We start from the raw sequence: 13,118 nt of genomic DNA on the forward strand, positions 1-13,118 counted from the left end.
GAGTTAGCACTCAATAAAGGAGACGGTCGTCTGTTGATGTTGATAATAGTGTTAAAAAAAGAAAACCACAGGCCCCAAATGGTGTCCCAATCTAACTGCATTCCCCCCCCCCCCCCCCCCCCCCCCCCCCCCCCCCCTCACGGAAATGTAGCCTTAACCAGTCAGGAAATTGTTCTTTCTGTTAGTGCCAATTAGTCTCTGGGTCCTCTCCAGATCCCAAAGAAGAAAGGTTATCTGCACGATAGGACACTTTGCTTTCCCCTTAGCAAACAGCTTCCTCTGAATACTCCTTTTCCTTTGCTAATAACCTTCTTGCCCCACCCTCCACCTCTCAAAACTTTCCTATAAAAACTTCACCTATTCTGCCCAATCCCCCCACCTGGGATTTCTTAACATATAAATCAAGTCCATAAAATACAGCTCCTTGGAGTGCCTCTCTACTTGCTAGATGGTGTGCTGCCCGATTCACGAATCATTTTTTAAAATTTGTTTATTTTTTATTTTTTGAGTTTCTTTATTTTGAGAGAGAGAGAGAGAGGCAAGCGAGCATGCGACTGAGGGAGGGGCAGAGAGAGAGAGAGAGGGAGAGAGAGAGAATCCCAAGCAGGCTCTGCACTGTCAGCGCAGAGCCCGATGTGGGGCTGCAACCCAAGAGCCGTGAGATCATGACCTGAGCCAAAATCACGAGTTGGACACTTAACTGACTGAGTCACCCAGGTGCCCCGGCTCCGATTCGTGAATCATTTAATAAAGCCAATCAGATCTTCCCATTCACTTGATTGAATCTTATGTAATAAGAGTGATAACCCACTGTATTCCCGAGACTATGCTGAGCAGTCATTCACCAGCATGTTGTGGGGCAGGAAGTACAGGGGTATCCCGGATCTCAGATAGGAACAGCGAGGCCCGGAAGCATCGGGCCAGCTCACCGTTCCTCAATTTTCCAACTTCACCTGCCAGTGTTTTCCTGGGAAGTCCAACTTCAACATCCCTGTCTTCAGAAAGGGATGAGAAGGAAGGGGGACAGTCTGGGGTCTGGGATGCTGGCGGGTCCCCTGCCTTCTTGCAGGGGACACATTCCTGGAGGCCGTTCCTTTCCCTTTAAATACCATAGAGATGAGCTGGGGGGGGGGGGGGTGGGGGGGTGGGACACTGGAAGACTTGCCTGGGCTTCATCTGCATCCAGTTTGGGGTCTGTGGCCGCGTGTGCCTCCAATCCCATCTACACACACTTGCAGGTCTTTGTGCATGCGTGTGTGGGATGTTGTACAGTGAGGCGGGCTGTTCAATTTGTGCCGAGAGTTGGGGTTCCCCTGAAAACTTTTTTTTTACCTTGTGAATTAGTTTGATACTTGAGATGAAGCCGGAGGCCATGAACCTTTTAATGTGCGCTGCAAAATCTGGGGTAAAAGTTAAAGTAAAATTTCCCTTGATTTTTGTCTAAGAAAGTACAAGTAATCTTAAGAATGTCTTAATTTTTTGAGCATACAAAGGATGCAGAAATCACCGTGTCCCGTCTGTTTAAGGAAACTGGCGGTGGCTTAGAAATTGATAGGATCGGGGCGCCTGGGTGGCTCAGTCGGTTGAGCGTCTGACTTCAGCTCAGGTCACGATCTCACGGTCCGTGAGTTCGAGCCCCGCGTCGGGCTCTGGGCTGATGGCTCGGAGCCTGGAGCCTGCTTCCGATTCTGTGTCTCCCTTTCTCTCTGCCCCTCCCCCATTCATGCTCTGTCTTTCTCTGTCTCAAAAATAAATAAACGTTAAAAAAATTAAATAAAAAATAAGAAATTGATAGGATCATGTTTAGGTTGACCATTGCATTCCAGGCCAGAAAGACTTCGTATAGAATTTGATTTGGGAAAGTTTGTCTAAAATACAAAAATACTTCTTACACTTGCCTAAATAGGATCACAGGTTATTATGAAACAATCCTTGGTTATTTATTTAACCAAAGTGACAATAAAAGATTTTAAAGGCAAGTATGGAAGGTTATACATTTGTGAGTGAAACTTGACTCTTTTATAACGTTTGTGTGTTTTTGAGAGAGACAGAGACAGAGACAGAGACAGAGACAGAACATGAGCAGGGGAGGGGTAAAGAGAGAGGGAGACACAGAATCCGAAACGGGCTCCAGGCGCTAAGCTGTCAGCACTGAGCCCAACGTGGGGCTTGAACTCACGAACCGTGAGATCATGACCTGGGCTGAAATCAAGAGTCCGATGCCCAACAGACTGAGCCACTCAGGTGCCCCATCTCTCCCCAAGTTTTTTGTACCATTTTGTCCTTTATTTTCCTCTTCTTCCTCCAGAAATAAACAGTTTTACTTTAGGACAAATTTACTTTCTTTTCTCTTAACAAAAATGCATCTCCCTATTTCATACTGTCTCTTAGCCAAAAACACTTCTTCCTCTTCTTGAAGTTTCTCCTATTATTTTTAGTAGCTTGAATTGCAAATATTAATTAGAATTCTTAACCCTTAGTAGCTTTAATGTCCAAGGAAAACTAAGAAGGTTTTCATTGTCAATTGTTACACCAGCGTTCTTTAGATGGCAATTTTGTGAATACATTTCATAATGTCTAGAAACCAACATTTCCTCACAACAGTTTTTCAATGTGGCACAAGACAGGTTTACCAACAGACTCAAATATCTTCAGTGCCTCTGGAATAACAAGCCAAAAGTAGGTAAACTTAGGGTTGGTTAGGAATTAATGATTAATGTTTCAGTATTTTACTTGTTTGGAAATGATCTAGACTTTAAATGAATTCCCATCATTTAATTTAACTTAGCAAAATTCTAAGGATAAAAGCCACCAAAGATTTGGGCAACTATTTTTTAGTAAACATACTGTAATACATGATTATTGCTGGAAAGTTAACCCAAAACCTCGTATCCCACTTACATCTATCAAAATCTTTCTTCCAACAATTATGTTTACACAACCCACAAAAAACTTCATTAGATACTAGACAAAGTCAGACATCATCCCAAGCTACTTTTCTTGCTGACAAGTTTTGCAAGAGATAACCTGAACTTATTGGACCTTTAGTAAACCTAGTGAGAATAAAAATATTGTATTTAATGCTGATAACTCTCAAGACATATCTGTTTTAATTAAGTAAAAAAACTTGAACTAGGTTTTATTTACCAAATATCCTAGATCACAAGAACTTGAGAAACATTTGGGTTAATTTCTCTCATATTTCTGAGAATTTTCAGAATCCCTAATTCATATAAACACTTGTTTTTTAGCCAACCGAATAGATCCCTTTACAAATTAATTTTAGCGATACCAATAGAGGTAGAAATATATCTCACATTTACAACATATATAGATCTATAGACACAGAGACCTTATAGCACGTGTTTTAAATTTTTAATCGTTGAGGTGAGTATAATAAAGCAAAACTCATGAATTTATAAAAGAGCCGCTTGGATCCAAATTTAGTTTGGCAGTTGGAGTAAGTGTTCACCTGCTCAGAGGGCTAAAGCTTTTTACTAATATTTGTGGAGAGGATATTTAAGATTTGTGTTTACATGTCAAAGGCATGGTAAGATTTACTTCAAGGGACAGAGAGAGAAGGTAAGTTTTCTTCTAAGAGATTTTGCACCTTTGGATGGTTACCACAGTCCCAGTAAAGAGTAGCAGTGCTTCCCTATAATTAGGGGAGCGCCCTGTAAAAATAATTCTCTGGGGGCACCTGGGTGGCTCAGTCGGTTAAGCATCCAACTCCTGATTTCAGCTCAGGTCATGGTCTCATGCTGGTGGGATTGAGCCCTGCTCAGCATGGAGCCTGCTTGGGATTCTCTCTCTCCCTTTCTCTCTGCTCCTCCCCCTTTCTCTCTCTCTCTCTCTCTCTCAAAGTAAATACATAAAAATTAAAAAAAAAATACATCTTGGGCACCTGGGTGGCTCAGTTGACTGAGTATCCAACTCTTGATTTTGGCTCAGGTCATGTTCTCACATAAGTTCGAGCCCCATATCAGTCTCTATGCTGACAGTGCTGAGTCTGCTTGGGATTCTCTCTCTCTCTCTCTCTCTCTCAAAATGGATGGGTAAATATTAAACTAAAAAGCTCTATGGACTCAAGGTCAAATAGGGCCTCTTTAGGGTTGGAAATGGAAGAGGGAGTCATTTGGGCCATTGCGGTCATGGAAATGATAAACCCATTGGATCATGCCAGTTTTGTGTGGCAGGAGATGGGCATCATCTCAATGTTTTCCACGCATTGGGAGCCTTAACAGGGATCAGGGTGGTAGAAGATGAGCCTGACACCAGGCCATCAATATCTAAGTGAGAAGAGGGTCCTGGCCCAAAAATGGGTAGCTTTAGGGGCCTTTGCCTTCCCATTCTCTCTCCCTCCTCACTAGGGGCCCCGATAACCCTGCCAGCTCTCCCCTTGGTGGTGGGGACACCTCACGAGGCATGCTTTTAGCCCTGCCCAGTTCAGGGGAAAGCTGAGGGGGCTCAGGATCTCTGGTGTTGCAGAAGAAACAAACATACAGCCAAGATGGCTCTTGAAGAAAGCTATGGATTTTTGGGTTTTTAGAGATATCAGCCAGTTGACACATTTTGACTGCTATGAGTCACAGTTCGGAGCCTATTCCAAACAAATCAGAAAACCCACAGGAACCAATCAGTTCCCCTCTCTCCTTTTGCATAAAATCTTTAACATAAAGGTTTGAATTTCAGTTAAGGTATAGCTTTTGATGTCAGTTTCTGCTTCTTGTTTTTCTCCTATGCCCTTGACCTTACTTGTCGTTGCTGGAAAATTTTAGATGGTGTCACAATGAACCCTTTTCATAGGTGGCCACTTTCCTTTCCAGGGTGTCCTAAGAGACCTCTCCAGGATTATGATCTGCTTCCACTGGCACAATATACACCAGGTCTTTGGGAAAAGCCCTCAGGCCTCAGGAGCCCAATGGCAGTCTTGCTTGCTGGTTCATATGGCACTGAAGAGAATAGAATATCTAGCATCCATGAAGTTCTGCATTTGTCAAGGAGCTGGGGTACCTCCTCAGGGCTCTTAGGAGGCACTGGAACCAGATGTTGAGATCATTTATTGGTCCATTATTGTTTTTAGTAACATCACACCGGGGATTGGACCCAGAATATCCCATCAGATCAGGGGATGAAGAGTGACAGAGTTGAGTGAACTGGTGACATAGACACCATAGCATCAATTGCATTTTCCCTCCGGTGGTGCCATTGATTTCTGGTTGCAAGGCTATCGGACTCTTCTGGGTTACAGCGTGCAGTCCATGCATGACCCACAGACTTGGTGGTCACCAGTCCTCCTCACCTGCAGGAACGTTTTTCTAGTGTGTAGCCCAAAGCCACTCCTTGGGTATGACAATAGCCTAGCTACCCAATCTACCCTCCTTGGCTCTCCTTGGCCTTGAGGACCCTTATGCACATGAATAGTCAATGAAGGCCTTTGTAATTAGTGGTCTAATTGTCTCATTAGACCATATGGTCTTGATCATGTTGCTCTGGGGAGATCATTGGATAATCACAGCAGCTGTAAGCTTTTGGGTGGGATCCCTCAGGCAACATACCACAGAGGCCATATGCAAAAGCACAGAGCAGGGCGACAGACCCCCAGCAAGCTGTGTTCCTTTTCCAGATGGTGTCACCCACCTGACTTAGGTGGTTCGTAAGCAAGTCGCAGGTAATAAGGGCATTCCCCTTGGTTGACTGTAAGGGCCATCATGCAATTCTGCCAACTACACTGATTTGTTTGGTGCTGGTCCCGGCCTGTCGATAAGCAATGCGGACGGTCCTTGTGGTTCTTAACGATTGCAAGACACCCTTCAGCAATAACCATCAGGAAACTTTGAAAAAATAAAGGTTTATTACTTACAGGATCTGGAAATTACACAGCACACCTGGGGCCACACAGCGATGTGGGGGTGGTGGGGGGAGACCGGAGAGGGAGGGAGAGAGAGAGAATGAGAGCACACACAGGCCTGGGGATCTGCTTTTATTGGGGTCGAGGGTTTGCAGGCTCACTCTTTATTGGTGAATTCAAAACACAGGAGTGGAAATTTAAAGTGTAGGAAGAGAAGAAAAGAAGTGGCCCAAGTGATCGGTTACTGAAATCAATCAAGGTCTTTAAAATGAAGGGGTCTCAGATGGGGAGGCAGCCTGGTTGTGTGTCCGGCGATCTCTGAAGTGGATGCTTCCGCAATCAAAGTTTAGTCAGGCACTAGCTTTGCAAGAAAAAAAGAACCCCAACTGTCAGGGTTTCCATTACAACGTCTCATTCCCGTTTTTAATGAACTCACACACAGTTCAGAGCATCAGGCCAGACTAACTTCATTAGAAACCACTGCGGATGAGAAGACCCACTCTCCCCAACCTTTCCTTATGGGGACAAAACAGGAGGAATTATCCCAAGGAGATGGGTGGGACAGAATGCACAGCCGAAGAGACAGGTTTGTGAAGGCCGTCCTAAGCCCACGGGGGTGGGGGTGGCGGTGGCGGTGGGTGTGGGGGCAGGGCGTTGGTAAGGGGAAGAGAAGGTTCTTTCAGCCCTAACCTCAGGGAAGAAACATAATTGTTACTTTATCACCTTCATCAGAGTCAGGTTCCAACACCCAGGCAGGGATCTGGCTCAGGGGAAGGCACAGCACCGCTGAGGGAGAAGGTTCTGAGCCAGGACCCTGGCTCTACCAGTCCTCTTGGGGATGATGCTCTGGGAAGCCAGAGTTAGGAGGGTGACCTGGCTGCACCTCCGGGAGGTCTTACCTGAGTCAGGTGCTGGGAAACCAGAGGGCTAGCGGCTCCTCAGGAGGGGAGGAATGAGCTTCTGAGTGTCAGGGACCGGGGGAGGGTGTTAATGACCCTGCTTAACCTGTAAAAGCTGTGTGGCTCCCCCATGTCCAAAAGCTGGGAGCGTAGGGTGCAGATGGTGGGAAAAGGGCACTTTCCCACGATGTGCCCCATTCCCAGGCCAATTCCCAGCAGTCCTTGGGGATTCCAGAGCCAGGCTTGGGTGCAAATGATCTTTCGTGCCCTTCCCTGGGGACTGATGGTCTTGGCGGAGAAGACCAAGAGGGGACGCTTGTCTGTCACCCCTCAGCCCAGCCCACAATTTCCTCCGGAGGGAGGCTGATTTGCAGGGTCAAAGCTTCGCTGCCTGTCTTGGGACCCAGAGATGTGAGGTTTCCCAAACCCCTTCATTTGGCCTGTGGTGGGGTCATACCCCCATCTCCCCTGAGTATAAGTGAAGACTTACTACTGTCCCTCAAAGCTGTGGCCCGTCCCCAACCCCAAAGGTCATGTGGAGGTAGAAGGCCCCGGAAGGGGGACAGGATGGGGTGCTGCCCTTCTCCTACTCCCCGAAAGCGAGTGCTCTTCCAGAGAAACTCATTGGCTGTTCCCAGGGGGTCCTGCCTCCCTAGGGGAGGACAAAACTCAGAAACAGGAAAGGCGGTCGAGATAGGTTTGGCAACTTTCCGACATCATTTGAAAACACTGGCTCTATTTCAACCACCCGATTTGTGAGCAGGTTTGTAAACAATACCCCCTCCAGACTACCTCTCAGGGTCCAGAGAGCGGCCCTGGGCATTCTCCCCCACTGGGCCATCCCCAGGTCCCTGCAGGAGCTCACACCCCCATGCTGCTCTTCTCGTCCTCTTTGGGGCTGGGTTCCTCCTGAATCTTCTTCATCTCCCAGCCCCTGACCCAGGTGTAGGCAGAGGAGCCCCCCAGCACCATCATGTTGCTTGTCCACCAGAGGAAGCTCTTGGTCTCCTCGTAGTAGAGCACAGCCAGCACCGTCTGGGCACAGGCTTTGGTGGTGCCGGACACGTTATGGGTCAGGGGGCTGGTGAACTTGATCTGTAGTCCCGTCACGTAGCCGATGGCAAAGCCGAACAGGCCGCCCAGGGTCATCATGCCCCAGAAGTGGGCGCTGCCCAGCTGGGAAAAGTCACGGAGGGTCTGAAGCTCCCCCAGCAGCAGGAACAAGGGCAGGAAGAGGACGCAGGCATTGACGTTGTTGTAGAAGGTCAGACGCCAGATGCTGCCATCCACGGCCGGGAGCACCTTCTTGGTGTAGATGGCGTTGAGCGAGACACAGAGGCTGGCGAGCACGCCAAAGAGGGTGCCTGTCCAAGACAGGGTGCCCTCAGCCCCCTCCTGGTCCACACCAAGCCAGAAGCCACCTGCGGTGGAGACAGGAGAGGGGCAAAGAGGATGAGGACGGGGAGGAAGAAGGACAGAGAGTTTTGCCACCGAAGGTCACAGACCGTAATGCTGTCCTCACTGTCCCGTCCTCCCGGCCCTCTCTGCAATAAACATGTCCAAACTCTCTACTACATGCAAAGCACCGTACAAAGGCTGGGGAAGTGGCCCAGGACATGAATGCTTTCTCGGGAGCTTACATACTAGCAGAGGAGAACGACGTTAAGACGATTCATTTCGCAGTTATTTCTTTAATTACAATTGTAATGAGGGCCATAAAACAGTGCAGCATGCTGTGAGCACCCATAACCAGGGCAACTGTGCTGGCCTGGGGCATCTGGAAAGTAGTGCTGGAAATGAGCTCCAAAGGGCTGAATGCTTAGTGGTTAAGGTGACCTTGGGCAAGTGATTTAAGGTCTCAGAGCCCTGGCTTCCTTGTCTGTAAAATGGGAGCCTATAATGAGTTAGAATCACTTGTGGCCTGAGGTCTTTTGGGACAGTCACTCTTTCTGCCACCCTCATCTTGTGTCACCTCCTGCTCACAGAGCCTCCATGGTCCCTGCAAGACCCCTTGCCTGCCACCTGCCCATGGGGACTGTCCCATCTCTTTGGCAACACCCCACCTTCCCAGGAGGCAGGGGCTGAATCTTACATGTGCTGTACCTCGTGCCACAGCATCTGGTAACATGGGGGAGTAGAAGTTTTGGTGTCAGAGAGATTTGGGCTCCAATTGGGTTCTGCCATTTAGAGGCTGCATGGCCTGAGGAAAGGTGACTTAACTTTTCTGAGCTCCCATTTCCTTCATCTATAGAGACCCGGGTCACTTTCTCGACCCCCTAACTCCAACCACACTACCCTCCACCTTGCAACTAGAATGATCTTCCTAAAGTACGGATAGATCTGCTCAGGTCCTGTCCTGGCTTAAAGCCCCTCCTCACCTACTACCTTCAGGAAACCTTCCAGACTCACTTAACTTGGGCAAGGCCCCCGATGGCCCGAGCATGAAGAAACACACAGGTACTTTCTTCTGCCTAGAACACTGTGTCCTCACGCCTTCCTTATACCCATCTAGCACTTCCTCCGGGACACCTGCTTAGATTACCCCATTTCCAACTTTGCTTCCCTCCCCACCCCCACCAGGGTCCCTGTAGCACCTTCTATTACCCCAATCGCAGCCTCACCCCTGCAGCATAACTCACTTACTGCCCTGCATCATCACCATGCCCTCCGGGAGATCAGGAGCCCGGTCCCCTTTGGCCGAATTTGTATCCCCAAAGTTTGGCCCAGTCTCTGGCACGTGCCTGGCCATCCGTTCATATTTGTTGGCTGCCTGAAAGAATGCATGAACTCAGGTTGTTCTGGAGGTGGCTTTGGGGGTTGAAGGAGGTAAGGCCCCTCCTATGTTGCAGGCACATTCTGGGTCTTGGCAGGGCCTTTGCAAACAGGTATCTGTAGACCTGCTCTGGGGGTGTGGAGGGTTAGCCAGAGCGCCCCCAGTCCTCCGGCTCGTGACCTTCCAAGTCCAGAAGGGACCCCCACCCCAAGGCTCCACACCCTAGAGGGAACTCACACCCAATACTGGGAAAGGAGGAAGGGCCCCGGAATAGTCACCTGAGACCCATCCTAAGGGGAAGCAAAGCAGAGAGGGGGCCGGGGCCCCTGCCCCATCAGTGTGGCCAGTGAAGGCACTTTCTCTGACGCTATCACACTATCAGCTACTTTGATTACTTTTAGGACTTGGGCCCAGTTTCCCTAGCGACTTCACCTTTCTTCGTGCAAATTCTCGCATCAGGAGGCTCCCCTCTCCCTGCTCCCCCTCCCCCCTTCATAGGGTCCAGTGAGGCTGAAGTGGAGACCCCTGAGGCGTTTGGCTAAGTGAGGCCTGTGACTCTGCATCAGCTCTGGGCAGCGGTGACGTGGGGTGGGGCGAGGGGGCAGCTGAAAATCCGCCAGGGGTCTCAGCAGCTCCTTCTCCTCTAACCTTGGCCTTCTCCCGTCTCCCATCCTGGGCCTGGACTGAGCAGCCCTATATCCAGCAGTTGCTCAATGAGAGTAACATTTTCTAGGACAGGCGGCATGGGATGGGCCCCTCCCCTGCAACCAGTGAGACTGGGCCTGGGACTCGGAGACACCAGCGAAGAATATGTAGGTCAACCAACACGAACTTTACAGCCCCAGGAAAAACGTGAACAGGTTCAAAGAAAGACCACATTCCTGGATGACAGAGCCCTGCGAGGATTCTGAGGGAAGCGGGTGCACTCTTACCCAGAGTGCTGCAAACACCCCTTCTGTGATGATGGAAATGTTCTATCATCTGCGCTGTCCAATATAGTAGCCACTGGTCACATGTGGCTACTGAGCACCTGACACGTGGCTACAGAATGGGGTTGTTAACACCTGCAACTGAGGAACTGACTTTTTAAAATGTCATTGAATCTGAATGAATGGAAATGGAAATAGACACGTGGTTGGTGGCTACTGTGTTGGACAGTGCAGCTATAATCTCTAGGGGACAAGAGGAGAGCAGGGGGGGTTAAAAGCATAGACCCCAGAGTCTGGCCAATCTGGGTTTGTGCCCCAGCTTGGCGACTTTCTAGCTGTGTGGCCCGGGGCAAGTCACTTAACCTCTCTGAGCTTCAGTCTCCTGGTTTGTATGGAGTTGATCAAGGTGATGCTACCTCCCAGGGGACCTCTGGGGAACAAAGGAGATGCTAAATGAGAATGCTTGGCACCATGTCCCCGTCAATAATTCTTATTTTCTAAGGGTCAAGCGTGGGAAGACAGCTAAGACCTCTCAAAGCTTATTTCTTGCCGCTGTCTTAGCCATCACTACGAGCCTACAAGGTCAGAGGGTGATGGTATATTTATTACAAGATGCATTCTCTGGAAATAGCACTGGATGGAGAGTCAGGACACTTGAGCTCTTGAGAAGCAACACAGTGGTCAAGCACAGGGGGCCAGACTGCTTGAGATCAGATCCCAACTCTGCCACTTATTAGCTGTGTGATTTTCAACAAATTATTTACCTTCTCTGTACCTTGGTTTTTTCCCCTCTGTGAAAGGTAGATCTAATCCCATCTTGTTCTGAGGGGCCCTGGGTGGGCCCCTGACTTGCTGGGTGACCTCAGGGAGCTTACTGTCTCTGGGCCCCAGGCTCTTCCCCAAGGGAGCTGGGACAGATAAAATCCAACGATGCCTGGCAGGGTTGATCTTTGGGGTTTGGGTCCCTGCGCCCCACCCCCCACTCCCCGTGGCCCTGGCTGGCCACTCACCGATGATGATGCCGCAGGTGAGCAAGGCATAGAAGGAGGTGGTTTGCTTGAGCAGCAAGTAGGACAGCAGCACATTGAAGACAGTGGTGAGTGAGCGGCCCACGTTGTAGAAGGCCACGCCGACGTACTTGAGGCAGAGGTTATTGAAGGTGATCATGCTGATGAAGACGACAGACAGGGGCAGAACACTGCGGGTCACCCTGAGGTCCAGGCGCAGGGTGGGAAAGTCCATGGCACTGGGGCAGCAGGCCGCCAGTATGCTGAGGCTCTTGCACAGCAGCGTGGTCACCAGGCACTGGTAGAAGGTGACGAAGATGGGGGTGTCCAGCTGTAGGGAGGGGCTGCCCAGCAGGTACTTGTTCAGGAACACCATGGAGATGGAGGTGACCCAGTAGAGAGACACCACCAGCGTGATCTGCAACGCCCGCAGCAGAAAGGGCTTCTCCTTGCTGGCCTCTGCCTCTCCGGAGGGGTCGGAAGCCCCCATCAGTGCCATGTGCAGGATCCTGGACCGCTTCAAAGGGGCCCTGTTCATGGTAGCAGAGGAACTGGGTCACTCTACAGCCAGAACTGGAGTACAGGGCAATCAGCTCCTGTCTTTCTGCAAGCCGCAGCCCTCAACTGTCACATGGGGGATGGCCTAGAGGCCTCTCCACCGAGAGGTTCTGCTGTGGGGGGAGCCTCACAATCTGCCCCCACTCTGAGGTGGCTCATGAGACGAGACACAGGGAAGGGGTGAGGGACAGGCTAAGGTTGGACAGAAGAGGCCTTGTAGGGATGGGTCTCAGGAAGAAGGGAGGGGAGAGGAAAGGAAGGAGAGGGGGAGGGGGAGGAAGGCAGGGCGAAGGTGCTGAAGGGCGGAGGACAGCGCGGGGAAGCGACGCCGGGAGAGGGAGGCATGGGCGAAAAGGGTTTGCAGGGGGAAAGGGGAGGCGTGCGGTAAGATGAACGGAGGGAAGGCGTGCGAGGGGTTTGGAAAGAGGGGTGCAGGGAAGCTCAGAGGTGCTCGTGGCGGGGGCCCAAAGGGCGCGGGAGGAGGCCGGGCCTGCCCAAGCCCGCGGCGCGCAGCCCTTCGGCGCATAGGCTGCCGTACAGCCCCGGTGCCTCCGGACTGCCGAGGCCGTTCTCCCCCGCGAGGCGGGCCCAGGACTCATTTCCTGACACGCCCCCGACCCCTCCTTAAAGGGCCCGCACGCCCGGCGTCACCCTTAAAGCCACAGCCGGCCAGAAACATCCTTCCGAGTCAGGCTTGCGTCTGTGTCCCCGCCTCCTCTCCGCTCCGGTGCGCTCCCCGCCCGGGGATAGTGGGGCGGGGGGGAGTCGGCCCCCACGGAAGGTTCCTATAGGTGCTTGAGCCTCGGCCCCCTTTTTGCAATCCCCCCTCCCCCACCCCTGCCCAGCTCTGTCTTGTCCAGACGCTAACTGTCCCCGACTCCGTACGTCCTCTGCGCCCCTCATCCCGGGCCCGACCGCACCCCCAGAGCCTTGGCGGCGCCCCGCATCCCTTGGGGTCCAGAGACCCCCTACGAGCCCTCCCTCCCTCTGCTAGCCCCACCTCACTCTCCCATGGTGCAGTCCCTTCCTATCTCCCCCATTTCCAGCTCCCCCATCCCTCTTCCAAGCCGGAGACGACCGGGACGCTCCCTGAGGCCCGAG

The 13,118-nt window shown here is 51.0% G+C and overlaps 1 protein-coding gene across 1 annotated transcript; it reads right to left on the bottom strand.

The window, feature by feature from the left end:
• Positions 1–7,466: 7,466 nt before the first annotated feature.
• Positions 7,467–12,606, bottom strand: SLC35C1 (solute carrier family 35 member C1). The gene is made up of 2 exons (XM_049647647.1): positions 11,463–12,606; positions 7,467–8,171 (listed from the first exon to the last, which is right to left on the bottom strand). The coding sequence occupies exons 1-2, from the start codon at positions 11,995–11,997 to the stop codon at positions 7,612–7,614; spliced, it is 1,095 nt and encodes a 364-aa protein (XP_049503604.1). The 5' UTR covers positions 11,998–12,606; the 3' UTR covers positions 7,467–7,611.
• Positions 12,607–13,118: the final 512 nt, after the last annotated feature.

This window comes from Panthera uncia, chromosome D1 (assembly GCF_023721935.1).
Source record: "Panthera uncia isolate 11264 chromosome D1, Puncia_PCG_1.0, whole genome shotgun sequence".
NCBI lineage: Eukaryota > Metazoa > Chordata > Mammalia > Carnivora > Felidae > Panthera > Panthera uncia.

What these genes read in the sequence shown, in the direction of transcription:
- SLC35C1 (XM_049647647.1), bottom strand. Translation starts at nt 11,997, where the DNA reads ATGAACAGGGCCCCTTTGAAGCGGTCCAGGATCCTGCACATGGCACTG. An exon ending in CACCTGCGGCATCATCATCG is followed by an intron (nt 8,172 to 11,462) that starts GTGAGTGGCCAG and finishes TCTCCACCGCAG; the next exon opens with GTGGCTTCTGGCTTGGTGTG.